Source organism: Salvia hispanica, chromosome 4 (genome assembly GCF_023119035.1).
Source record: "Salvia hispanica cultivar TCC Black 2014 chromosome 4, UniMelb_Shisp_WGS_1.0, whole genome shotgun sequence".
Taxonomy (NCBI): Eukaryota; Viridiplantae; Streptophyta; class Magnoliopsida; order Lamiales; family Lamiaceae; genus Salvia; species Salvia hispanica.
This window is the reverse complement of record NC_062968.1, coordinates 856,143-879,754: the sequence shown is the minus strand read 5'-3', so window position 1 is coordinate 879,754 and position 23,612 is coordinate 856,143. Positions and strand designations below refer to the sequence as shown.

The 23,612-nt window shown below is 35.3% G+C and overlaps 6 protein-coding genes across 7 annotated transcripts; 2 read left to right on the top strand and 4 right to left on the bottom strand.

Annotated features, from left to right (window-relative positions):
- Positions 1–862: 862 nt before the first annotated feature.
- Positions 863–2,138, top strand: LOC125224549 (cytochrome c oxidase subunit 6b-1-like; the record flags this gene model as incomplete). The annotated part of the gene is made up of 4 exons (XM_048127966.1): positions 863–1,162; positions 1,263–1,345; positions 1,444–1,525; positions 1,682–2,138. Coding segments are annotated over 4 exons (519 nt in total), but the record flags the coding sequence as incomplete, so codon positions are not given.
- A 3,058-nt stretch (positions 2,139–5,196) lies between these two features.
- LOC125223741 (classical arabinogalactan protein 5-like) lies at positions 5,197–5,882 on the top strand. The gene has a single exon (XM_048127024.1). It carries the CDS (start codon positions 5,280–5,282, stop codon positions 5,637–5,639), a length of 360 nt encoding a protein of 119 aa, XP_047982981.1. The 5' UTR covers positions 5,197–5,279; the 3' UTR covers positions 5,640–5,882.
- A 1,992-nt stretch (positions 5,883–7,874) lies between these two features.
- LOC125219732 (blue copper protein-like) lies at positions 7,875–9,670 on the bottom strand. The gene is made up of 2 exons (XM_048121783.1): positions 9,350–9,670; positions 7,875–8,446 (listed from the first exon to the last, which is right to left on the bottom strand). The coding sequence occupies exons 1-2, from the start codon at positions 9,510–9,512 to the stop codon at positions 8,034–8,036; spliced, it is 576 nt and encodes a 191-aa protein (XP_047977740.1). The 5' UTR covers positions 9,513–9,670; the 3' UTR covers positions 7,875–8,033.
- Positions 9,671–12,020: 2,350 nt separating this feature from the next.
- On the bottom strand, positions 12,021–14,764 carry LOC125217904 (RNA-binding protein CP33, chloroplastic). Its single transcript, XM_048119475.1, has 5 exons — positions 14,342–14,764; positions 14,146–14,244; positions 13,226–13,510; positions 13,014–13,148; positions 12,021–12,188 (listed from the first exon to the last, which is right to left on the bottom strand). Exons 1-5 carry the CDS (start codon positions 14,648–14,650, stop codon positions 12,180–12,182), a joined length of 837 nt encoding a protein of 278 aa, XP_047975432.1. The 5' UTR covers positions 14,651–14,764; the 3' UTR covers positions 12,021–12,179.
- Positions 14,765–15,667: 903 nt separating this feature from the next.
- LOC125224135 (centlein-like) lies at positions 15,668–18,696 on the bottom strand. 2 transcript variants are annotated; one of them, XM_048127491.1, is made up of 6 exons: positions 18,402–18,696; positions 18,033–18,302; positions 16,597–16,754; positions 16,409–16,514; positions 16,232–16,324; positions 15,668–16,123 (listed from the first exon to the last, which is right to left on the bottom strand). In XM_048127491.1, exons 1-6 carry the CDS (start codon positions 18,591–18,593, stop codon positions 15,989–15,991), a joined length of 954 nt encoding a protein of 317 aa, XP_047983448.1. In that variant the 5' UTR covers positions 18,594–18,696; the 3' UTR covers positions 15,668–15,988. The 2 variants fall into 2 exon arrangements, with proteins under 2 accessions (XP_047983448.1, XP_047983449.1); XM_048127492.1 differs by having other exon boundaries at positions 15,668–16,120; positions 18,402–18,691.
- Positions 18,697–19,414: 718 nt separating this feature from the next.
- LOC125219146 (protein CLT2, chloroplastic-like) lies at positions 19,415–23,583 on the bottom strand. The gene is made up of 10 exons (XM_048121032.1): positions 23,174–23,583; positions 22,749–22,894; positions 22,302–22,339; positions 21,529–21,644; positions 21,050–21,149; positions 20,907–20,942; positions 20,611–20,661; positions 20,369–20,492; positions 19,788–19,913; positions 19,415–19,621 (listed from the first exon to the last, which is right to left on the bottom strand). Exons 1-10 carry the CDS (start codon positions 23,569–23,571, stop codon positions 19,479–19,481), a joined length of 1,278 nt encoding a protein of 425 aa, XP_047976989.1. The 5' UTR covers positions 23,572–23,583; the 3' UTR covers positions 19,415–19,478.
- Positions 23,584–23,612: the final 29 nt, after the last annotated feature.

Below are 23,612 nucleotides of genomic sequence, written 5' to 3'. Positions count from 1 at the left end.
TCAAAGAGCATTATGGGTAAACCATTTATCATGAATATAATATACATATAGCAAAAGATCACTAATCTGTTGGCATCTAATTTGTATTAGATAGAATGGTTCCAAATGTTTGGAGAATTACTCAAGAGGATCTTTGCTAACCATTATCCAATACTAATGGTTGAGTGGCCAACAAATTTATCTACTTATGTAAAAAGTTCCATTGCTAGAATTAGGAAAATATTATTGATGAGGTCAATTAGAACATAATTTTGTCACCACCATCACCAATCACCATTGTCACAATCACCAAAGCCACTCGCTGCTTTCGGGGTCAATTGTTACTATATTCACCTTGTAAAAAGTAATACGTATGGTGTAAACAGCAGAATATTTATTTGCAACTGTCATTACATTTAATTGGAGTTTTTTTAGTTAATACTTTACCTATATTTTGTCCTCAAAATCTAACACAACTCTTCTCCAATTAACCTGAGCACGTCTATATTAATATGTTGTTATTGACTCGGAAACACAATCTATGATCTGTATCGGTTAGTTTAATTTACTGAAGTAGAATTCCAAAGAAGTCATTTATGCCTGTGGTAGATGCATCTTCTGCTGTTCATTTTGTGCTCTATTCTGAAATGATGATGCTCATGGCTTAGACATTGTAGGTTGATTACACAAGGAAAGACTTTAAAGGGCTGGAATAGAGAAACTATTTTTATTTTTTTCTAATTTTATTCAATCTTTTTTTAATGGGTAAATGAATTTAAATTTAAAGGTCGTGCCACGGAGGACTCGAGCATTAACCTCTCTACCGCTTGGCCAACTCTCATTAAGGCACGTGGTGGGGCTTTAATTTATAATAACATTCTGATTCTACTTGATTCTTGGTGCACAGGACTATTTACTGGTTGAGAAAAACCTAAAGGAAGTTGTGGCTGAAAAATCAGTGAATTCATCTGACGACAAACCCGCTGAAGATACGACTGCTGTTGAAAGCGAAGCTGCTCCTGTTGCTGGAGAGGGTGCTGAAGCCGCAAATGTTGCTAGTGAAGAAAGTAAGGAATCCAATTCTGTTGATGACACCAACTCTCCTCCCAGCGAAGAAAGCAGCGACAGTGCTGAATCTGGAGACGCAGCTGACCAAGAAGCTGAAGAAACACCCGAGATAAAGGTTTATCTCTAACCAATTAGAATCTCTCCTTTAGCTTTAATGCTTTTGCTTAATATATTAAGCTAACCAATTTATCCTTTTCCAAATGCACACATTGTAGCTTGAGACTGCACCAGCAGACTTTCGTTTCCCTACTACCAACCAAACTCGACACTGCTTCACCAGATATATTGAGTATCATCGGTAGGTGAACTAATATAATTGAACTTTCCAGCTAAATATGTTCTTCTCCCATGCACTAAATCAGGCCAATGGTCCCTCAAATTGGTACATCTTTTCAGGTGCGTTGCTGCGAAGGGTGAAGAAGCACCTGAGTGTGACAAATTTGCTAAATACTATCGCTCTCTTTGCCCCGGTGAATGGGTATGTCTCTGTATGGTTGTATAAATACTATATGTATACATATCAGTGTTATAAGTACAACCAGATGAAACACGAGTCAATCTCATATTAAACAATCTCATTGTTGAGCTGTAATGTAGCTTGCATTCATTCTTGCTCCTCCATTCGTGGCTGCAGGTCGATAGATGGAACGAGCAGAGGGAAAATGGCACTTTTCCAGGCCCTCTGTAATTGATGCCCCCACAAAGTATCACACATTCTCAAATCTGTTTGATGCAATGAGAGTTTCTTCTTCTGAAAGGATCCGAGTAAGTAATAAGAGAATTTGGCTTGTTCTTATGAGCACGCGAAGCTCCAACTATAACGAGGTGTGGCCTCTTTGAACCACATTTTTGTCTAATGTTGTATTTGCCCCGATTACAATGGTAAAGTATACCCCATTTTCATACTCATTTGTCGAATAGCTGTGGCATGCCGTTACACGTTAATCGCTGTGCGAGACCGGGCTTGCCATTCGATCAACATTTTATAACTTCATTCACCAGAACTTGGGTTAAGTTGGTTACAAATTGCCATCACTGTTTGAGTTTTGGTTTTGAATGCAAGAGTGAGAAATTTGTAGTTTGGTCACTAATGTAGACTGCTAGTGTTGAATTACTATACAAATCAGAGTTAGCGTATACATACGAAAGAAACAATACGAATTTTAAAAATATCAAATTTTCGACATATATGAAATTCGAACATGTGAACTCAAACAATTTTAAATTTTTTTTTTTTTTGTAATTCAGAAAAATGCTTTATTTGAATTTTATTGCACTCTACTCGGTTCTTCTAAATAAATGTAGTTAGTAAGGAAAATCGACAGCTAATATATGTCCATCCTTCTTTAGCATTTTTTCCTAAAAATTGTCAAAATTCTACATTTGGAATAAAATAATTTTTAATTTATAACTATTATTTTACACACATTAATGATTGGAATCTTAGCCTAGTTGAAAGAGGAAGCATATTATTAATACCCTGCTGTACTCAAATAATTTTTTCTTTTCCATACAAATGCAAGGTAAATTGTCAATAAAATTACTCTCTTTGTCCAAAATTAGTTGAATATTTTTTGGGACTAGATTTAATGATATTAGTGATTAAAGTGAAGTGAGAATAAAATAAAATGGAAAAAAATGTAAAGTATGAAAGAGAATAAAGTTTTTGCTAAAAAAAATAGGAAACGACGATAAAGGAGTATAAAATTTAGATTTGTTAGCAATCATAATCTCAGTCATATGCAAAAAATATCATTTTTAACGAGTTCAAACAACATCGTCTATTTAATTATAAAAATGAAGTCGTTGGTTGAAAATAACAATAATATACTTTGTCCCAAGTTAATTGATTCGTATTATTTTCAGCACTCAAGTTAAACTGAGTCATTTTATCCGTTGTCAATTTTTATTTTTTTTTAATAATTTTTGAGAATTTTTTAAAGTTAAGGAGATGACCATAAAACTGAACTAGATAAATTTTCGATACCCTCCATCATATAAATTTTGCCACATTTCGACAGAGTACGGGTTTAAGAAATAAATGGAAAGCGAGAAAAATTTAGTGGAGTGTAAGTCCTAATTTTATGGAGTAATTAGTTTTATAATAAAATGTGAATGAGAATTAGTTAGTAGAATATGAGGTTCATTACCAAAAATACTCCCTCCGTCCCACAATAAAAGTCATGTTTTGTCATTTTGGTCAGTTTCACAATAAGATTCGTATTTCACTTTTACCATAAATGATAAGTAGGCCTACGTTCCACCAACTTATTCCACTCATATTTTATTATAAAATTAATGTATACAAGTGAAACTCATATTCCACTAACTTATTCAACACACTTTTTTCTTACATTTCTTAAAATTCATACCGTAACCAAATATGACTCCTATTATAAGACGGAGAAAGTAGTAAACTTTGAAATCTATCAAATTTTATAAAACGGATGAAAATAAAAATATGTAAGAAACTTTAAGGGAGGATGGAATAATAATTACTCCCCCCGTCCCGCCTAAGATGATACGTTTTCCTTTTTAGTTTATCCCAACTAAGATGACACATTTCATTTTTTGGTAACTTTCTCTCTCCAATTAATACACTCAACCACTTTTTCTCACTCCTATTAAAATATTCATCTTTCTTTATCTCTCTACTTTAATACTTACACCCACCTTCTCTTTCCAATTAAACACTTTAACGAATAACTATTAAATTTCCGTGTCGGCTAAGCAATGTGTCATCTTAGCCGGGACGGAGGGAGTATAAACTTGTTGAAACAAAGACATGACATATGTATGTAACATCTTAATTTAATTTTAACATGACAACATGGTATAACGGTAAACATGAAATTCATAATAATTAAGTATTGCTGTAACGTTCACAGAATCTCACTGCTGTTTCAATCTCCACCGTCCGATCAATAACCGGCAAAACTTGCGGCCCTTATCTCTTGCCACCTGAAAACCTAAATTCTGCTGCTGCCCATTTAATTATTTCAAATGCACATGTATTTGTTTTGCTTTTTCCTAACTAAGCCTCTTTTTTTAAATTTTCAAATTATAACTTTTATCATATACTACTACTTTATGTATCCCAAAAAATACATCTAGTAGTACAATATAACATGGATTTTAATAAAAACAACTGGCATATTGTAAATGGAAAAATGTAGCAAGCTGTCATATGATAAAAATGATTAATTATAGTAACTTTTAATTATCATATAGTACTACTTTATTTATCCCAAAAATACATCTAGTATAACTTTAAATTTCATGCAAAATATTCTATTTTCATACTTAAAATAAAATTCATTTTTCTCTCATTGTTTCTATTTGTTTTACTACACTAAACAAATTCATCGAAAATATTGTGCATTTAAGAAAATGATGATTTTGAGGTACTCTTTTCATTTTTGACTTTTAAAAAAATGCTAATAAGAAGAAAATTAATTAGTAAAATATGAAAATAATGATATAATTTAAGTGGATATAGTATAATCTTAATCTTATCTAAAATAGAAAATTACTAGTAAGAAGAAAATTAATAAAAAAATTTAGTAAAATAGGAAAATAATGATATAATTTTAGTGGATATAGTATAATCTTATCTAAAATAGAAAAAGGACTTATTTATATCCTGGATATACAAATTGCAAAAGGGATGTGATCAAATGAAAACTCTAAATATTGTATAAACTCAAAACTATGATCTTGACCATTGAAAAATGTCAACAGATCACAATAAAGCATCAATAGGAAAATGTCAACATAATTTCAACGGTAGTCAACGATTGATGTTGTGTTGAAGCTTGTTGATACTGTGTTGACATTAAAATCTTGAAATTTTACACTGTGTTGATATTATATTGAAACTGTATTGAGATGTTTTGAATTTATACAATATATAAGTTTGCATTTTATCACTGTCCAATTGCAAAAAGAATAGATTTGTTATGCATATTCCCTTTATTACTTTTACAATCAGCACCAAAAATTTTGAATTCAAAATTGTGGTGAATCATAATCACATCAAATTTGAAATCAAAGTTTCCAAATTAGCTCTAATTCAAAAACTCCAAATAAAAAAAAACAGCAAAAAAAAATCCCTCAAATAAGTATAAATACACACACTGATTAACACTTCCTTCATTCAATTTTCAGCCCTTCTCTCTCTCTCTCTAGATTTTGCACTTTTCCTCCAAAATCACTGAATTAAACCCCCAAAAATGGCCAAATTCTCCGCGATAGTGTTGGTTCTGATCTCGGCATTGGTCGCCGGATCCGCTCTCGCTCAGTCCCCATCCGCCGCGCCTAAGGCTTCTCCGACCGCCGCGCCGCTGGCTGCTCCGCCGAAGCAAGCTGCGGCTCCTTCGCCGCACGCGTCTGCTCCGTCGCCGGCGCCTACGACCTCTTCTCCTCCCGCTCCTCCGAGCGATGTTCCGGCTGGATCTCCCGTTTCTCCTCCGTCCATCGCCAGCGCCCCGGGCGGTGCTGCTCCGGCGCCTCACGCAGCCGCCGCGGTGAATCGCGCCGCCGTCGCCGGATCCGCCGCTCTCGTGGTGCTATCGGCTGCTTTATTGATTTAGGGTGATTTATGTGTTTTTTTTTTATTTTAAATTTTGTGTTCGGGGATTTGATTTAATTTGAATTTATTTTATTTATGATGTAATCATTTGATTATTTATGTTTCAGGCATTTTAGTTTAATTTGTTAGCATTTATAAGTGTTTTATATTTCTATTTCTCCAATCAAAAACGAAAAAATTTAATGTATTTTCTGTTAATATTGATAAGGAAAAGAGGTGAAGAAGAATTGATTTGTAAATTGCATATTTAATTATCGTTATACTCTCTCTGTCCGCCATTAGAAGTCTCATTCATGGGCGGCACGGGTTTTAAAAAATGTTAAGAAAAGTAAGTGGAAAAAAGTTAGTGGAATAGGTTTCACTTGTATATATTAGTTTTAAATGATATTTGAGTGTAATGAGTTAGTGGAAGGTGGGACCCTATTACCATTTATGGTAAAAATGAACCGGGACTCTTATTTGCGGACGGACTAAAATGGAAAAATGGGACTCTTATTCGCGGCGGAGTGGGTAATAACTAATGGTATTATTTTTATGCTAACATTTATTTTTATAGTGAATATTTGAATTATTCCACTATAAAGAAAAAGGCACATCCACCACCATCAGTGATGAACAAAGTTGGAGAATTGGGTGGGAATAAAGTGGCATGTGCATAGGGTACTCTTTATCTGTTATACAATATCAAATGAATCAAATCAAAAGAAATTTACAATACAGAAAGAACAAATTGAGTCGATGAAATAATAGAGGATTTCCTTGACTCAATCTTTCTTCTAGATATAGCAAATTTTCTTCAAGCGTGTATATGCACCTCAAACTCAGTAGCATCGGCTTGGCAAATATGTGTATAAGATGTACGAAACGTGCGTCTCTTTCGCCTATTAAAGGGGATTTGTACATGTTCAATTTTATTAAGTCCTTCGAGGTTATAAGAAGATAAAATGCCAAGAACTCGACATGGCTGGTGAAGAAACTCAGTCCAAGTCCCGTGATTTTGGTTGTTGGGCCTTCTTGCACATGTTGCGGATATTAGGCCCAACAACCAAATTCATTTTAACTCGCCAAATATTAATTTTTGAAAAAAATGCTAGTACATGTTAGAATTATATGCTCACAATGTGGAATAATGTGCAACTACTTATTGAATTATTTCATGTAAAGTTAAATAAATAGCCACCAAATTAGTTAAGGATCCTACAAACTCAAAACCAATCCCAAATCAATATGCAACCCTACAAAGCTCAAAAAATCAATTTTCCAACAAGCAATTCATTCTATTAATATATTTGAAATTGAATATCGACATAAATTCATGAACATGATGTGTAGACACCTATAATGGAATTGAAGCATCACATGTGTGGGGTTTCAAGTTTCAACATCCACAAAAATAATGTTGTTCTCCATGTGTTTCATGCTTTTGTGTGGGACTCTTTTTGCGTTCATCGCGGAGAGTGGCGAATGCAGACCTGTTTTTGAGATAATTTCAAAATTTACAAGTATATAAAACAAAACCAAAAATATATATTTGGAAGACTAGTGTTATAGATCCAATGTGCTAGCTATCTTTTCTCATAGTTGGCTAAGTCTTTTGGAAGATCGATTTTATGGTCTGTAGTATTGATGATTTCATTGAGAGTCCGACGACTCGGAGTCGTGGTCCACAGAGGTGGCTAGGAAAGTAGTTGGTCGTGAGTCGTGACTAATTTAGTCGCCACTCTTGAGGGCATTTAGGGGCGTAGCCAGAATTTTATTGAAAGTGGAGCAAAAATATAATACATAGGAAAATTTATGTATTTGAGAAGAGACATTTAGTATGATTGAAGTATATAATCAGAAATGTATGTATAAATATATAAGGAAATGAATGGATGAGGAGGGGCATTTGGCCCATGTCCCCATAAGCTAGATCTGCCCCCGAGGGCATTTGAGAGCCGGTAATGACCCACAAAATAGTGGTCTAGTGAAGGAGCCAACCGTGATCAACATGGACTTTGATTTTTAAGGAGGAATTGTTGTACGAAGTATTGGTCCACAGAACGTGATCAACCACGTTCGAGGGCCAACTCGAAGTATTGGTCCACAGAACGTGACATGATGAAGGAGTTAGTCATAAGTCATAACCGATGATAACGTTGACCCCTGAAAGAGGACTATTGTTACGAAGTTCTCATATTTGATGCGTAACAACGAGAATGAAAAGTGTATTAAAATCAAATACTAAAAAAAAACATAGAGCAACTAAATGAACATAATTTTAGAAAAAAAAACATCCACATACAATATTACATGAGCCAAATTAAATAAAAATTACAATACAAATTCATGAAAATAAATTAAAGTAGGAGCACTGCCTCTATCCTGGCTAGAGTAAAAACCCAAACCCCTCAAATCAAACCATAATCGCCACCGCAGAGACAAAGGCCAAAACCGACGCCGCAGCCGGAGCAAATGCGGCGGCGGATGAAGGATGCTCCGTGGCGGCGCCTCCGGTGGGGCTCGTGACTACGGTTGGAGTCGTGGCGGCAGGGGTGGTGGTGGTAGGGGTGGGGGAAGTGGTGGTGCCCGAAGGCGCCGCTTTGCTGCCGCCTTCGGTTGGCGCGGCTGCGGCCGCGGTGATGGCGAGCTTCATCCCGCCGCTGCAGTGGCCGGGGATGCCGCAAATGTAGTAGTGGGTGCCGGCGGTCTTTAGGGTTATGGAGGTGGCGCCGCTGCTGTCGGAGGTGATGGAGTTGCCGGTGGTGCACGATTCGTAGTCGTTTTTCGAGACTTCGTCAAGAGTGTGGCCGGATGCGTAGTTGAATACTGCAAGGATCGTGAAGTTTGGATTTATTTGCAATTATCTAGTGACGACTTTTTGTAATATAGTAAAAAGTTATATGTGAACGTCACTGTCTCTATGAAAGTAAATTCTTATAAAAGAATGTCTTTTAATTAAAAAATATTAACAATATACTCCCTCTGTCCAGCTTTAGCAGTCCCATTGACTTTTCTGCACTCGTTTTGTAAAAATGATAATAAATAGTTAAAGTGGTAAAATAATAAAGTAAAAAAGAGAATAATGTAGATAAGACTCTTCTCTATATTATTCTTTTTTTTTTACTTTATTATTTCTCCACTTTAACTATTTATTATCATTTTTACAAAACGAGTGCAGAAAAGTCAATGGGACTGCTAAAGCGGGACGGAGGGAGTATTACACATATGTGTATATATGTTTCCAATAATTATGGACAAATCTAAACTTAGTAGTTTTGGGGGTTTAGTTTTTAAGTATCATTATATCAAATTTAATTAAATTTGAAGGCAATACATCAATAGAGGTCGGTAAAACTTTTCATAGACTCATATTCATACTTTATCCTATCCTATGTATTGTTTGCTTTTGTTTTAAAAATGTCAAACGCATTATAATTGTTGACAAAAATATAAAATATTACTATAATATTATGTACACTTTTTAGTAATCTTGATGTTATTTACTACTCCATATAGATTAAATTATTTTCTAACATATAGTCATATAGTTAGTGTCAACTCAACTATATATTCGATGAAAACGGTGAAGCGCAACTTGGTTGGTAAGAGACGCTAAAAGTTGAAATTTAAAGGATTCAACTTATAAAACTTTGGGACAAATAGAAAATTACGAAACGTTAATCATTTCTGAATACGATACAGAATGAAGAGAGTAATAAATAATCGTACCGAGAGTGTCGCCAACTTTGAAGGTCTTGTCGGCAGCCCAGGTGGTGTAGTCAGAACCCACAGACCAACCGGAGGTATCCCCAACTGTGTAAACCGTGGCTGATATTCCTCCAATTCCACAACACATAGCCATCATCAACACCATCAACCCTAAATTTGCCATCTTTTTTTTTGGGTTAATTCTAGTAAATAGAAGGATAATTCTTGGCTTCTTGGGTTTTTGTGGGTTTGATTAGCTTGTTTGTTCAAGATTCATGCAAAATCTACTTATATATATGATGATGAGAGAGAGTGGGAGAGAGAGTTGTGTTGGAGTTGTTAAATTGCTATGTAGCTTTATATGATTATTATTGGCTGTAAATTAAGGAGTTGTTTAGAAAATGGATGTAAAGTTGGTGAGCACTTTATTAACTTTTCTTGGCCTTTTGGCTGAGATAAAGTGTTTGTAGTGTTTGTTTCTATTAGTTTCATAGTATGTTATGTTTGAGTCATCGACTCATATGATAATAAATTTATTTTTTGAGGGAGAAGGGCTCATCCAAAAAAAAATTTCATTAACGTGTTATAATGCGCAATTTGTATGAGATAAAAAGAGAAAAAAACAAGTAAATATGAGTGAGAGGTAGAGAGAATAGTGAGAAAGTTTTCACAAATCAAAATTACACTAATTTGGGTGGACAGACTAAAATGAAAAATGACTGAAATGTTGGAATTTGGATGATAAAGAGGCTAAACTTGTAGAGGAAAAAGAAAAAGAATAGCTGCAAAAATAGTTTGGGAGGAAAGAAGAAGAAATAGTTTACAAAGAAGAAGACTACATAAGTCATAAAGTTATTCCATTGTAGTTTGTAATATTGTTTTTTAGTGTATGTAAGAAAAATATAAACTAGCTAGTAGAGTCTATCAATATTTTTTCTGCGTTCACAAGTTACTGTCAAAGCTCTCGAGCATTGCCTTGGTGTCGCAATACTACCACGGCCCGGTGCACCCCAAAAAGAAAGTTGGTGAGCACTTTATCTTCACCAACTCAATTATTAGAAGATTATAATACTATTAACACTACATATTTATAAAGTTGGGAAAGTTGATCAACAAACAACTACTATGTTTAAGTTAATCGAGTAGGAAATAAGATGGAATCTTGATAAATATATTTGGTCATGATATGACATGTATATACTAGGTAATTACTTTATCTAGACTCTATTCCTAAAGCACTACAAACAATTAAAATTTGACAACCAATTTTCTAGGGTAGTTGAAATAACCCAATCTCTCTCTTTTTCATATAAAGAAAGCTGTTTTTTTTTTGTTTTTTTTTTTCCAGTACAAATTATTATAATTAGATTTTTGTGGTGACTGACAACATGCTTATTAATAATTGCGACTCCTTACATTATATTTAAACAATCAAAATTAGTTCAAATAATAAAAATGATGGAGAATATTGGGGTTGTTCCAACGTTTAAATTCATATTACTAAATAATTTTATTTTTATTTATTGGACTGATTATACTAAATAAATACAAATATAACAACGAAAAAAATTCAAATATCATTACAAAAGCATGCGTAGAGACACTTCTTGAGCATGTATCATCACGCTCTACCACCAAAACACGATGATGCAGGTCATTGTGCACGCCACACTCTCATGCTGCAACATGTGAGAGCACGCAACTTCGTTGCCCAATCAAGGATTATGAATAGTTCTCTAAATAGTTCAATTTCGCAGTGCTTAAGGATTATGAATAGTTCTCGAAAGCACGTGAATAATTTAGTGCTCGACATTTTAGATGGCCTAATCAAAGTAAAGAAAACAAAACAATTTTGTGGTAGATTATAATGGTTGGCCAACTTTATAGCCCATGTTCCATCAATTGAAATATAAGGTGAGAAGTTCGATGTGATTAAAAGGTAGATAATGTTGAGTTGTTATAGTATGTAATAATGAAATAGTAGGTGAAAAGAGCTTTTCATATTTTTGTAAGTTATGATAGAGCATTCTAGCCTCCAACACAATCATGATAAAGGGACAGAGAGGCTATATAAATGTTGATTACTTGCAAAAAATAATTGCAGCTTTTATCAGAAAATTATCTTCGTTAAGCTTAAAATCATAGGAGCACTACACGGATACATTTGCTAGGAAAAATTAATATTGAAGGACATTAATAAATAAGTAGTAACTACTTTAAAAATGTCTTTCCAACTAAATTGTGCTTCGTTGTCTATTCAGAAGGAGTAGGAGTTATCACTCCCTAAATCCGTACATATTATATTAGTTACCAATTAAATTTTATAAACCTCTTTAATTAAAATTAGTCACAATTAAAATTTATTATGGTAGGTGATTTACCGTCTAACAATGCAATAATATCCAACCTCCGTGGATACGCATGGTTAAACCAAAACTACCTGTTTGGCTCGGAATCGGAACCTTCAATTCCAATTTCAAAAGCGACATAAACGGGCTGAACGGACCAGCTTCTTAAAACTTCGTAGTGCAGGCAATTCGTTTAAAAATAGTCAAACTTTGACTGACTATTTCGAAAGCGAAACCGGGAAAAACAGTAACACACTGCCGTGCAAAACCGGGAAAACAGTAAGATACGGGACTGGCAGTTTCTAACCCGGCGGTACTTCTATCCCTCACTAGAGGGCATGAAATATTCAAAACTCATTTTTACTTCTTGAAATGATGGATCATTACACACCTCAAAGTCATCCTTGTTGGAAATACAGTTAATACAGTTGGCCCTCATACCTTCCTGCTCAAAACTCCAATGCCGTTGTAATTACATGTACATCATCCTAATCAGCCTCACTTTATTCCACCTGGCAAGTCATGTAGCCACATCAGCAACAACATATTTGTTTTTTATATACAAATGACTTATTTTCTTGTATATATATTTCGGTTTCTTTGTGAAAGCATTTATAAGGAAAATGAAGTACATTCAAACATTTGAGCTGCAGAGACATTAAGTTCTTCAATTAAAATGTTTACTGCTTCTGTTCGATTTCATTCAATCCTCAATCCCGCTTCGCTTTCGTTATCATTCGCACTAAACATGTAGCATTTGAATGTGACTAATCACTTTATGGATCTTGACAAAAAGCAGCTTGCTTGCTTGTAACATTTCCTCCGTGCAGTTTTAATGTCGAAAAACAATTTCACGTAGAGAATTTCACGATAAAATCTCCCAACAAGAGAATACACATAGAAAAGGAAGTCATGGCTACATCTTCTACATTCTAATGGCAAGAATGAACATTTTCATCTAGTGTGTAACAGCATGAAATAACCCCACAAATGCATCCAAACACATTTAAAGGAAAAATCGGCCGAGCTAAATGAAAAAAACCTAGAGATGAGCAGCTTGAATTCTCACTTATGGATGAGATATTGCTATGGGTTCAGCAAAGACCACAAACAATGCTTTTGAGTGATAAAAAGATTTACGAATCTTTGTGCAGGTTTAATGTCGAAAAATAATCTCCCATAGTGAATAGCACGATAAAATCGCACACCAAATGAGTATTCTAATGGCAAGAATGAACATTTTCACCATGGAATCACCCCACAGATGCATTCAAACACATTTATAAAAAAAATATACCAAGCTAAGTGAATAACACAGAGTGCTAAAGAAATTAAACCTCAGTAGATGACGTCTCCTCATGTTTCTCAGAAGAGTTCGATTCACTTTCATTTCCTGACTCGATAGCTGCCTTTGTTTCCGGCCTCAAGAATCTCTTGCTTGGTGCTATGCGTAAGTTTCTTCCCATGAACTCCTGAAACACAACAAGCATCAAGATTCACGAACAACTCGACATTCCTCATTCCAATAAGCCACATTAGCTATTTATACCTTTCCTTGCAATGCAACAAGCGCTGCATCAGCCTCTGCCTTAGTGTTGAAGGATACAAAGCCATAACCAGCTGATCGTTTAGGATTATCTCGGAATATCACATCAGCAGAAACTGCATTAGCATTGTGAGAATTGAAGAACTCCTTGAGGTCCTTGGCCCTCGCCTGAAACGGCAGAAACGTGACAAACAAATTGTGCACTGGCTTAGGCCGCGGCGTGGAAGAGGGCTGCTTCGGTTTCTTCGGCTTAGCCCAATTAAGCTTCAACACTCTACCCCCATACTCCTACACCCCAAACACAATGAACTCGTTCACAAAACAATGTTTATAATAACAAATCTATCATCACTGACCATTTAGTGATTTTATCATTTTTATCACAATCTTTCAAATTTATCAATGCTATCCCAACCTTTTTAAACTCACCATTTCTTTCATCAGAATTTCACACTAACAATTTGAGTCGTGACATGACGTACTAGACTGATTTCGTTGATTCCATCTCAAGATTTGAAATTTACCAATTTTATCCCATTTTTTTCTTACTTATCTATACTATCTCAAAGTTTCGTTGGAATTTCAATCCAAGAGTCGCGACGTAAAGTGCCCGAGTGATTTATCAGTTCTACCCCAATCTTTGATACTTATCAACTCTACACCAACTCTTTCAACTTATCATTTCTATCCCAATTTTTCCTCGAATCCAATTATAAGAGTCATGATATGATGTGCACGAGGATGACCTATTATTTTGCTCCGGAAACCAAGTTGAATAAAAGGATAAATTGAAATAGTTATGGCTATAATTCTCACCATTGCTAAATATTGGGATAGAATTGATAAAGGAACTAAAATTCGAGTAAATTCAATCACTAAATCAGCATAATATTGGTGAAGGAATGAAATTCTTCTAGGCTTACCGAAGCTTCAAGACCGTTGAAAGCTGCAAGCGCTTCATCTGGTGAACCCATAGTCACAAACGCGAGACCTCTATTCCTCTCTTTATTATACATTGAAAACTGAATCAAAACACACACACACAAAAGCAAAATTGAGCGAAAATCAGAGGCACAAAATGGATAAACAATTAAATGTGAAATAGAAACGGAAACGCACCTCAATTTCAACAACGGTTCCGTATTTCTCGAAGAGCGGGCGGAGATCGTCGGCGGTGGACGTCCACGGAACGTTCTGGACGAGCAGCCGCGTTGTGGAAAATTCCTCTTCTGATTCCGCGGCGATTTCCTTGGGCGATTCGGATTGGATGGAAGGTAGGGCACGGAGCGGAGCGCTGAGGAAGAGATGGAGATTGGATTTTTTGCGAGGGCTGGCGGCGAGGGAGAGAAGGAGGCGGTGGTTGGGTAGCGGGAGATGAGTGCGGGAGGTGGCCGGAGGGGAGTATAGAGATCGAAATGCGGCGGCCATTGTTGGAGGATTGATTCAATTTGGTGATGGTGGGATTGATTGGAGTTCAGTGGAGTGCTGGAGATGAGTGAGAGAGGGGAAGGATAAGGGAGGGAAGATGAGATGATGAGATATTTGTTTTGGCGGCGAATTTATGAATATAGATAATTAAATGAGTAAATTATCTACCAAATAATTTTGATTCATCTTATACTCCCTCCGTCCCGAATAAGAATCACACTTTTCCATTTCGGTCCGTTCTCAAGAGTAAAGTCAACATATTTTTCCACACCTACTAGACTCTTTATTTCTTTTTACTCTCTTCATCTCTCTACTTTTTTTCATTTTTCACTTTGTTCTCCATTTACTTAACTCACCCAACACAATTTTTCTTAATTTTCGAGCGAAAAGAAACGCTTCCATTACTGTGGAACAAAGGGAATACTACCTCATTCTCACAAAAGATGTCACACGAATGATGCACGTAATTTTAGAAAGTTTTATTTTGTATATTAAGTGGTAAGATAAAATACGATATTTATATTTATATTTTAGTGGGAAAAACTAGAAAAGAAAATGAAACATCTTTTGTTTAACGCAATTTATTCCTCCTCCATGTATAAACATTGAATAAGATTACATTCGTTCAAAAACATTCGAAGATTAAAAAATGTGAACTATTTCTTCCAATAAGTTAATAAAATAATATTTACTTACTTTTTATAATGAAAGTGAAATAAAAATTAAAATACTTAATAGCATGACGTTACATTTATACAAAACTTCTACCCCGAGCACACGCCATAGAACAGTAGACAGTCAAGTGAAATCCAATCCACGAAATAATTTAATATGAGTATATTGTATTGACGGATAACTATAATGAGAAAATGGAATGGAAATGGTATAATTTATGATATTTCAAAAAGCAATGTGATAAAACATAAATCACTCCTATAATCACTATGAGAATTATAGTGTAAAACATGACAATCCACGAGTTAACACAAAAATGGAATTATGAGTTAATTGAAAACATAAGAAACACAGCAAATCTTTTTTCATTTACAAATCCACCATCAACATCTCGATTTAGTCTACACAGAACACAGAAAGCAAAAATGAAGACGAAAAATGGCTCGAATTCTCCGGCAGTTCTCATGAGCTTTTTCGCGACCCACTTAGGTGGTTCAAACAGCCGGACTCGACCAACTCAGGCCAGTTTTTTTGCCAAAGCTAATCACAAATGTACATCACATGTACAACCATCAAACATCATTGCTTCCTCCCCACCAAAACAGTTAGGAATTAGACAAATTCACAATCAAAAAGAGAAATTTCAAGATGAAATCTCTGGATTTACTTCATGTGCATTCTACATTCAGGGGAGTTAGATTGGAGTGGTGACAGTGGCTGTCTCAGCATATTCACTTCACTTGAATCAATCTTCTTCTCCATTGGGCTACTCATCTTTGGGCTGCATTTTTTCTTCTGCTTTACACCACAAGAAATTACATGCCATTAGTATACATATGTATATGAACATAATAATGACATAAATATATAGTCACACACACCAAAACATTACATATATCTTTATACCTTTGCAGAAGCAGTGCCTCCACTATAGCATTTCCTCATCAGCCTTTTGTTAACCTCGTTCAGGGCGTTGTTTTCTTCAAACAGAGCATTCACCTGAAAGTACAGCCATGCCTGATTATCGCGGGAGGACTTATGAAACCGCAATCAACCAACATCAAGTTGTACTGGTTTGCATACCTCATCTTCTGCTTTACGAAGGTTGATCGTTATATGGTCCTTGTCTTCCTCTAGATTTTTTGCCTTTGCTGCTAATGCTATGACTTTCTGGGTTAAAGGACTCAAGCTGGATGGAATTTGAACTCCAGTCAGAGTCTGAAACAACATTAATATTCTAACTGAAATCACATTTTCAAAATGAATCCCACCTTGACCACAATGTCAATAACTTGTTGCAAGCTTCAACTCCAGTATATGCCTCCAAAAAGTTATGTGCGATTGGCAGAATGTCGTCCTTGCCAAACATAGTAGTGAACAGTGAATTTAGTAAATGATGTTCTTCTGTATCATTGGTAGACTCGCCAACCTTTAGCCAACAAATTAGAGTCAATAGACAATATGTGTCAGTTTCAGGAGAATTTCAAGCTTAAACCAATGTAAAGATGTTTTAATAGTTCAATAGGAAACTCCCTCACAGAGCTCCATAACATAATGTTTATGTCTCACCGAATCACACATAGAGAAAATGATAATACACAAGAGTTAATGATATTTTTTTAACAAAAAGAGTGCCATATCCAGCTAAATTTTACAGCAGTAGCCACACTTGCAAAAAAAAAATATAGTGGAATGCCACCGGAAATCATCCTTTACAAGCGGCTGAGAAGCAGCGCAATTAATAAGAGCATGGAACTGTACTGTGTATTCCATAGAAATTCAGACCAAACAAGTCCCTTACGACCAACGAAACATAAAGATCTTTAAAATAAATATGAAGCTGTCTAACAAAACACCTTTGGGACTACAAGTTTGATGCAACTACGGACATAAGAGTAGAAAGTAAATTATGTATTAGGATGAACTGCTACCTAAAAAGATGAAATTTCAATTTTGAGGGAGAGAAATAGAGTTTGAAACTTCAGTACCATTGAACTGGCCTCCTAAAACGATGAATGAAATGTGCCCAAGAAAGAAAGAAAAACATCTACCACTTCTGTCAAGTCTAATTGGAGAGAGCAGCTAAAGGACTTTCAAGGGACTCCAAGTAATTTTCTAATAGGTCCTGAGCACAATATGTCAAAGTTATCTGCACTTGAGAGTTTATCAACATGAATTTAGTGTAAATGGGCAGATGAAACAACAAAAAATCCCTCAAAACATCACACTCTAAATTGCACCTTTCAACTAATAAAATAAGCCTATTCTTGACTGTTCATTAAAACCATTACTTTGCCGCGAACATTTTTAGTAGGGATCCAATAGGCAATAAGTGAAGTAGGCAAGAAAGCAGTACAAAATGAGGAAACTTGGGGAGTATAACCAGGAAGAGGTATAGAGGAAGTGGCAGATAAACAAAGGTGAGACGTTCCCAGGCTCGTAAAGAGGAGATCGACTTGGAAGGCAACAAAAATGGACTTATTAATGCTTATATCTCAATTGGATGGATTATGAATTCTATAAGACTGTAAAACTAGGAAAATCTATCTGCAGTAACTCAGAAAAGCTTTTGAAGGAATCCAGCTGAATTATTTTTCATGAAACCAACACAAATCTATTATCAAGTAATTCGAATTTTAGAACGAATCCACATATCAAAAAAGAAGAATTAAATCAGACGAAAATCAAGAAATTACTAGAATTTTACCAGCTGTGGGGATCGGCACTTGAAGGAATGCAACTCTTCCTCCAATATCTTTTTCTCCTCCTCTAAATCACGATTCCGCACCTCAGCTTCCTTGGCTCTCTCGTCTGCCTCGTTCGCAAAATCCATCAAAACTTCACGATCGTGATCGTAGAGCGAGCACTCCTTCTCCCACTTATTGCGCGCCGCCAACAGATTAGAGCATTCCACCGCCAATTTCTGGTTTTCCTCCACAAATTTCTTCAACGCCACCGCGTTCATGCTCGCCTCAGCCTGAAGAACAGGAAGCAGAAAATTAATTAAATTCCCCCAAAAAATGAAAATTCGAAGCTGAAATTCGAGGAGCGGGGGTTGAAGCAGCAAAAAACAAACCCTGGATCGTTCGATTGTGTCATCTTTCTCTTTTAGCTTGGATTGCAGAGAGAGATACTGGCGACGGAGATGAAACTGCGACGCTTCGACCGCGCGAAGTTTAGAAAGAAGTGCGTCGGTGGAAATCGTCAGACCGACGCTGTGATCGATGGATTCTCGTATGTAATCATCAGCTTCTTGGGGGATTTCCATGGCGATAACAGAAGCTAGGGTTTCGAAATTGGATCTTCAACTACGCGATTTTGGAATTCAGAGAGAATTTGAAATGGGAGGGACTTTTGTTTCCCAAAATAGCCGTTAGAAAAACTACTGTTTTGGAAATGATCATAATATTAAAAATACTAATTATTAATAATTATTATTAAAGTAGTTTTGATGTTAAAATTGGTTATTTCGCTCTTAATTCATCATATTGGATTTGAAATACACAGTGCTAATTATTGAACTATAGATTTGAATCATTTGACCATATTAATTGTTGGATCAATCATAATGCTCAGGTGGTTCCAGTTTGATGGATTAGATAAGATTGAGTCTGTTGTTTGGTGGTTATAACTTATACGGTATCCGATCTTATTAATTGTTGTATCAATCATAACACTCTGTATATGGTAGTTAAGGCTCGTACCTAAATCTTGGGGAAAAATTAATTGAGGGACAAGTTAATCTTGAGCAACCGAACACTCCCTAAAGTGAAAGTTGTTCATGAAAATCTTTAGTTCGTTACCCTAGACATTTTTGTCACAACCTCAATGGTTATGATATTAACTCTCTTAATCTCGGGATACTTAGTCTCTCCTGTGGTAAAATTAATTGATGGACAAGTTAATCTTGAGCAATTGAACACTCCCTTGGGTGATAGTTGTTGATGGAAATTGTCACCCTACACATTTTTGTTACAACCTTAGTAGTTTGAGCATTCGATTGACAGAAATCGTCACCCTAGACACTCACGACTCCACGAGCATTTGCTTTCATACCTTAAAATTGCTATTGGCATTACACGTTATTATTACAACATAAAAAGTTAGTGTAGTAACTGAGATTCAGCCATAAATAAGAGCATAATATCTCAAACTAGGAAAACTTGGGTTTGGGCAAATTGTACATGATGAGTCCCATTACAAGAATTGCCGATCCCATGTGGAAAAATGGGCTCAAACTCACTCCGTTTGGAAGGTATGGCAATGGCTGTGAAAGAATGTAGATTGCAAATGGCACTACAAAAATTATTCAAAAACTCTCATCAGTACTTTACTTTTTTATTAGAGAAATAAATAGAAATTTAACGGCCGTGTTGTGTTATAGTAGATTCAAATCCAAAACCTTTAGTCTCAAGCATTAACCATTCTATCACTAGGTCAACACATGCATACGCATCAGTACCTGCTGCTCTCGATGCCAAAGAAGCCACTATTGCATTGGAAACTTTGAGAAGATTGAGAATGGATATACTGAAAAAGATGTTGGAAGCTATGTAGAGTAATGGTAGCAAAGGTGCTCCTTCACATCCTGAGGAAGTTGTCATTGATCAATGTTATGTTTCTATTATAGTAAAACATAAATACAATCAGAAGATGTGAAAGCGTGTTTATCTCTATACAAACGCTAGGTTTGGAGGTGAATTATAAGAGAGAAGGGATGTCACAGTTGCGGTTTTGAATAGTCACGACTTCCGGGGAGGGTAGAAGAATGAGACCTATTATGGGGCATACATTACAATATATGCATTATAGACGTATGATCTTATTGTTCAACTAGGTCGCTATTCGGTTCCACCACTTAAAAAGGTCTCGGGTTCAAATCTCACTGACCTCTGTACCCAGTTAAAAAAAAAAAAAAAAAACCCGTATACTTTTCTAACGAGAGGTTTAATATGTCAATTTTCTCGTTCTAAATCATGACAAACCAAATTATATACAATAATACAAAAGCCTTTTTAGTATAGATTAAAAAAGAAATCATACCTATTGTGTTTGTTCCAATGTTGAAGAAGCAAGCTGCACCACTTGAGAAGTATGAGGGCAATTGAGATAGAGGTAAGCCTTTCATGCTCGACAAAATAGGCAAGAAGGCAATTGTGAAGAGGGCCTACCAATCAAACAACATAATACACATGCACAATATGTTAGGTCATTATCACTAATTACTAAATAAGATTTTTATTTTTTTTCATATGAATAAGTTTAAAGATCAACATATTGCTTACCTGAAATCCAGAAGAAAATGAATTTATAACAAAAATGTCCAGTGATTTTCCCTGCATGCATGATGAAAAATGTTCACCAAAAAACTCGATAAATTATGTCGGCCTGTCCAACGAAATAGCGCACATTCAGGTGCCACACGAGTTTTAATAAATTTGGGAAAATGTATTAGGAGTAGAGAATGAGGTTTACTTTATTAGATAGATTGCATTTATTATAACTTGAGAAATACTGTATCTTTGAAACATGAATAAAAAATTATTTCCAATTATAAAATAAAAATTATTTTTTTGTTTACCTTAAGACGTTTTGCAGCATCAATGAACACTGATTCCTGTACATTCCCAACAACTTTAGTTATTACTATTATTATTACATTTATTATTATTAATCTATCTGTGAATTTGGATGCTAATATAAAAAAATTATGGGGTGCATTACCTTAAAAATTGATGCAGCTGCTTGAAAAAAACTCGAGGCGATCATGAGCCCCGGCCATAGAGGGCTGATTCCGGTAAGCATTCCGCTATTTGTTCCGCCTCTGCAACCGAGAGACCGGAAAATAAGGTTATCAAAATCTAACGAAATGAATTTTGGGTGTCTTACGATATTACGCATAAACTTTCAAGTTGTGATCACAAACTTAATTTTTTTATTTTTCCAAATTTTTAATTTTGGTCCAAGTTGAATCTATCGTAGCAAATTGAAACAACGTTATTTCATTAATTAAATGAAAATAATAATTTATAATATAAAGTTTCAAAGGTGCATACTGTTAATATTTTCATCTCAATATGTATATCTACATTGGTTGAATGAAAATTTGATGATTGAAGACCAGGCATGAGTTCAAGAACAGTGTAGGATTCAAGAAACATTTAATAATTTCCACATATTTAAGTTTGAAGATGATTAAATACCTTGAAACGGCAACTACAACACCACCTGCCACAAGAAAGCATCCAATAATTTGGTTGAAATTGTATCTTTTGCCCAAGAAGAGGATGGAAAAGAGCAATTGCCAAACCAAGAATGTCTTGCCCAAGAAGAGGATGGAAAAGAGCAATTACCACAAATACACACTTCAAATTAATTGAGGGTAGTTTATAATAATGATCCAGTTTATCGTAATCGATTAATTAACATGTTGGTTAAAACTGTATTTATGAAACACGAAAAAATTCAACAAAAGACAGAAATAAATTCACTATATTCTTTATGCCAAACAATACGAAGAGTAAATTAATACTCCACGTTCTTTAAGAAAATGAGGAACAAAAACAGCTAGAATTTTCTATCACATTTTAGTGGCCCTACTTCATTTTATGTCATATTCTATAATAACTGATAAAATCACTCGAAATGAAATCAATCATTAATGTCAAAGAATAGTACTTTTAATGCACTCTAAATTAATTTCCTTGTCACCGCATTTAGTTTGCTATGCAACCTAACTCAAATACATATGCATAAGTCATAACAAAGAATATAATAAAATTATAACAAACAAAAAAAATCAAAGTTTAACAACAGATTTATCAACGGACAATGAACTATGGTTAATTACTATCCTATTAAATATGGCTACGCCAACTTGTACTATATAATTGGGTGAATAGCAATCACATAGCAAAAAAAAAAAAAAAATTCTAAAATCAATATTTCAGATTATAACTTAATAAAATCAACTTACTTGAAATAATAAGGGTATGGCTGGCCCCGGTAGCATGGCTGCAATAAATAGATGGTTCTCAATATAAATAAAAATGAAAACACAAAATTCATTTTTATCATGTGTACTTTAATTTCATTTTTACTATAAAGTGACTTGCATATAAATTTTCTGAATAATACATTAAATCCAAAATAAATGAAGCAAACAACTACGCCACTTGAATGTGGAGGGTGTATTCGACGCACAATTTAAGTCGATTTTTTATTTGGGATATTAATTTGACATGTTTACCTTAAACAATCTTTAGAGCTTGATTATATATGTGACATTTCATTAAACATGTAGGCTTTTAATTTTGAAAGATGATTAAATAATCATTCTCCATTTATCTTCGAGGTGTCTGAAACCCCAACCTATTGAGTAGAGTAGAAATATCTTATCAGCTAGTAAAAATGTAAATATTACCTCCGGCATACATCTGGCAAATAGAAGAAAGGAATTCAAGAGACCCAATCGCAACAAAGGGCAATTTCGGAACAGCCAGCATCTCATTCGTAGTTATGCCAGCGCGGTATCTCACATGGAGCACCAAGAAGAAAACAAGCACATATCTACATATAGGCCGAAGGTTCGAGTCAAAAAATAAACAACAAATTATTGATCCCCAAAAAATAAAGATAGATCAAAACTTTAGGATATCCCAGTACTGCCCTCGATAAATTTCCATATATAATTCGAGCTAATTTTCCTCGATTCGTATCCCAATAATAGAGTAAGATTAAAGAAATTCTAGTAAACTGAGTAAAAATACTCAATCACACTCCTTTCGTCTGACTATAAGCGAGACGTTTCTTTTCATCACTCATTTTAGAAAAAAGTGTATATCTTACGCGAAAATATTGAGTTGGGCGAGAAAGAAGGGGTAATCTTTCATGGGGACAAGAGCAAGTTTCTGAAGGACCCGATTCGCCACCGCCACCACCAGAGTCACCACGGACCACGCCACCACCGCTAACTTTCTCTCACTACTCGAACCCGGCAGCGCCTCTCCGCCACCGCCGCCGCGCTCTAAACCTTTTGAAAAGGCCGATGGAACATGAGCGGCCTTACTCTCGTGAAAAGTGGAGAGGAGGCGGAGATTATTGGGCGGCGATTTTGAGGGATGGAACGGCAGATGGAGAGGAGGCGGAGATGGAGACAGAGAGACGTTGCGGAAGGTATTGGTGGTGGTGGAGGCGGGGCAGCGGGGGAAGGATTTGGCGCTGGCGCCAGCGATAAAGAGTCTCATGATAGGAGTGTTTGGTTCATGAGATTAATTACAAAATTAAT

Bases quoted from the DNA above. Each gene is read 5' to 3' on its own strand.
- LOC125224135 (XM_048127491.1), bottom strand. From the start codon at position 18,593: ATGGAAATCCCCCAAGAAGCTGATGATTACATACGAGAATCCATCGAT. The intron at 18,303-18,401 runs GTTTGTTTTTTG...CCTGTTCTTCAG, and splicing joins ACACAATCGAACGATCCAGG to GCTGAGGCGAGCATGAACGC. The intron at 16,515-16,596 runs GTGGGATTCATT...AATTCCATCCAG, and splicing joins TTATTGACATTGTGGTCAAG to CTTGAGTCCTTTAACCCAGA.
- LOC125217904 (XM_048119475.1), bottom strand. From the start codon at position 14,650: ATGGCCGCCGCATTTCGATCTCTATACTCCCCTCCGGCCACCTCCCGC. The intron at 13,511-14,145 runs GTAAGCCTAGAA...TTTGGGGTGTAG, and splicing joins TCAACGGTCTTGAAGCTTCG to GAGTATGGGGGTAGAGTGTT. The intron at 13,149-13,225 runs GTATAAATAGCT...GTTGTGTTTCAG, and splicing joins TTGTTGCATTGCAAGGAAAG to GAGTTCATGGGAAGAAACTT.
- LOC125223741 (XM_048127024.1), top strand. From the start codon at position 5,280: ATGGCCAAATTCTCCGCGATAGTGTTGGTTCTGATCTCGGCATTGGTC.
- LOC125219146 (XM_048121032.1), bottom strand. From the start codon at position 23,571: ATGAGACTCTTTATCGCTGGCGCCAGCGCCAAATCCTTCCCCCGCTGC. The intron at 22,895-23,173 runs GTAAGATATACA...GCCTATATGTAG, and splicing joins GCCCAACTCAATATTTTCGC to ATATGTGCTTGTTTTCTTCT. The intron at 19,914-20,368 runs GTATGATTTCTT...CAACTTCCTCAG, and splicing joins CATTGGAACAAACACAATAG to GATGTGAAGGAGCACCTTTG.
- LOC125219732 (XM_048121783.1), bottom strand. From the start codon at position 9,512: ATGGCAAATTTAGGGTTGATGGTGTTGATGATGGCTATGTGTTGTGGA. The intron at 8,447-9,349 runs GTACGATTATTT...CGATCCTTGCAG, and splicing joins CAAAGTTGGCGACACTCTCG to TATTCAACTACGCATCCGGC.